This window comes from Gymnoscopelus microlampas (genome assembly GCF_963454915.1).
Source record: "Gymnoscopelus microlampas genome assembly, chromosome: 18".
In the NCBI taxonomy this organism is placed as follows: domain Eukaryota; kingdom Metazoa; phylum Chordata; class Actinopteri; order Myctophiformes; family Myctophidae; genus Gymnoscopelus; species Gymnoscopelus microlampas.
In genome coordinates this window covers 11,970,417-11,972,703 of record NC_139955.1, presented here as the reverse complement: position 1 = coordinate 11,972,703, position 2,287 = coordinate 11,970,417, and the positions used below count along the sequence as shown (strand labels likewise).

The 2,287-nt window shown below is 42.3% G+C and overlaps 1 protein-coding gene across 1 annotated transcript in view; it reads right to left on the bottom strand.

Annotated features, from left to right (window-relative positions):
* The window catches only part of tenm1 (teneurin transmembrane protein 1), a gene marked incomplete at its 5' end in the record, with an annotated part of 403,177 nt that overhangs the window by 34,749 nt on the left and 366,141 nt on the right, over positions 1-2,287 (bottom strand). The window contains 2 exon segments of the mRNA XM_084041664.1: positions 1,139-1,288; positions 1,291-1,388. Of these exon segments, the coding sequence (XP_083897790.1) occupies positions 1,139-1,288; positions 1,291-1,388 (248 nt within the window).

Below are 2,287 nucleotides of genomic sequence, written 5' to 3'. Positions count from 1 at the left end.
GTTAGCTGAGTGTTCACAGTGAGCCGTCCCTGTACCCAACACTGTATTGTTCTGTTAGAAAAAGAGCAGTATCAGTCTGTCTGTCTGTTGAAACAGTTTTTCTCTCTTAAAACCGCATCCTTGTGTTTTAAACGTCTTTATCTTAATTAAATGTATTAATATATACAATATATATATATATATATATATATATATATATATATATATATATATATATATATACACAGTACAAAATGAGTGTACCGTATGTATATATTTACATTAGCTATTCTATTATTGATTGTGTGATTAGTGACTAGCAGCAAGATTCACCCACAATCTTAACTAAAACCTGTCACATAAGTAACAGTTATGATTATACAATATAGAATCGCAATGCATTCCAATGGGGAGGTCAAATTCAACCTTATTTTTGCTCAAATCAGTATATATATATATATATATTTGTTTCTAACGTGACCCTGAGCTGACACTGAGCTAAACATACTTTTAGTTTGTAGTTGTATTAGAACTGGGTTTACGTTAACCACTTAAAGACCCTACACACTTACCCCCCGGGCTCTATACTAGGCCCCCTCTCCCCGTCCCAGTTAAAGCCGTACTATGTACTATATATGTTGTTCAATCTGTATGTTAGAGTATGTTAATATAACTCATACAATCATAGTTAACCCATTGAGACCTGGAACTGTGTCATTTTTAGATTTGAGCCAAAAAGCATTATTTTACACTTTGGGCTATTCAAAAATAGCAGATCTACAAGCTCATAGCGCGGCACCGAGTGCCGCGCTACGAGCTTGTAGATCTGCTATTTTTGAAAAATCGTGAAAATGTGTGCAAATCTTTGAATATATATTTTTTAAAGCGAACATTTTTAACTCAAATCTTTGCTTCTGGGGGTCCCTGGAACAAAATATCTTGATGGGGGTCGGCGGCCAAATACATATAATTTTGGGGGTCCTTGACATGAAAAAGATTGAGCACCACTGATACAGAAACATACGTTTTTCAGAAAACTGTCGAGATTTAGGAGACATGTAGAATCGGCTTCAGGTCTCAATGGGTTAACATAACTATCACAATCTGTAACACGAACGTTACAGAGTGCAGCTTTAAGCTGAGGGTGTGTTCTTTTTACCCTCAGCCTGCGTTCGTAGGTGCTGTAGTTGGTCTTGGCCTGCTCCTTCCTCTGCCGCCACTCGATCAGGCTGGGGGCGTGGTCTCCCGGCAGGCTGATGTTGCAGCGGCTGGCCGTGGGGCTGACTCCGCCCCCCCCGGCCGCCCCCTGGGGAGGAGGGGCTCCGTGCTGAGCGAGAGCTCCATGCCGCTCGCCAGGGCCACGGAGAACGAGCCGTCGGCGCTCACCCGGTACGAACTCTGAGCGTGCTCTGTGGCGTTGTCGGCAGGCACATGATCACACACACACACACACACACACACACAGAGTGCACGCGCAAAATGATAGCGACAGATGTGTGAGAAGAAACAGAAGAGAACAGAAAGGACGTTAGATGTGGCTCATGATAGGAAGCGCAGAGCGACGGTTTGACACCTCTACAGGGTGCAGCAGAACGCCCCGCATACAGGTCACTGTTTGTTTGTCTCTGTGTGGTCTCTTTCTACAAAAGCGAGAAAAAACCTCTCATCTAGTTTATCTTTTTTTTTTATGTGTTTTTGCCGAGGCTGGGCCTAGGGAGTAGTCGCGCACGTGCGAAAATGTGTGGTTATTAGCATTTTTGATACTTTGATACTTTTTTTTCGCAGGTTTGTGATGGATTCCGGGTACCTGTTTATATACACTGTTATCAAAATGGCTGAATATGACATCAAAAATATAGATTAAAAAATAAAGTTATAATTATTATTTTTTTTTTGGGGGGGGGGGGGGGCAGAAAAAACAAATGGGTGGGCCCAGGCCTACCTATGCCCACCGGTGGCTACGCCCCTGCTAGTGTCACACAAAAGTGTTTTTTTAAATCCTGAAAAGTAGTAACAGTTTTTGTCATATGAGGTTTCCACCACGACAACAACGCTATGTGACAAACGGACACCTCTCTGTCTGCACAGAAGACCACCTAAACACAGAGAGAGAGAGAGAGAGAGAGAGAGAGAGAGAGAGAGGAGGAAGGGACGGAGGCTGCACAGTAATATCATGAATTGCTTATAACTGTATATATTTTTGTTTGTTTTTTATTTTGTCTCATTGTCTGTGTCACTGCTGTTGTTTTGTCCAGTTGTTTGAGTGTTGCATGTTTAATGGACCACCATGGAAACAAGCCTCTGGCAT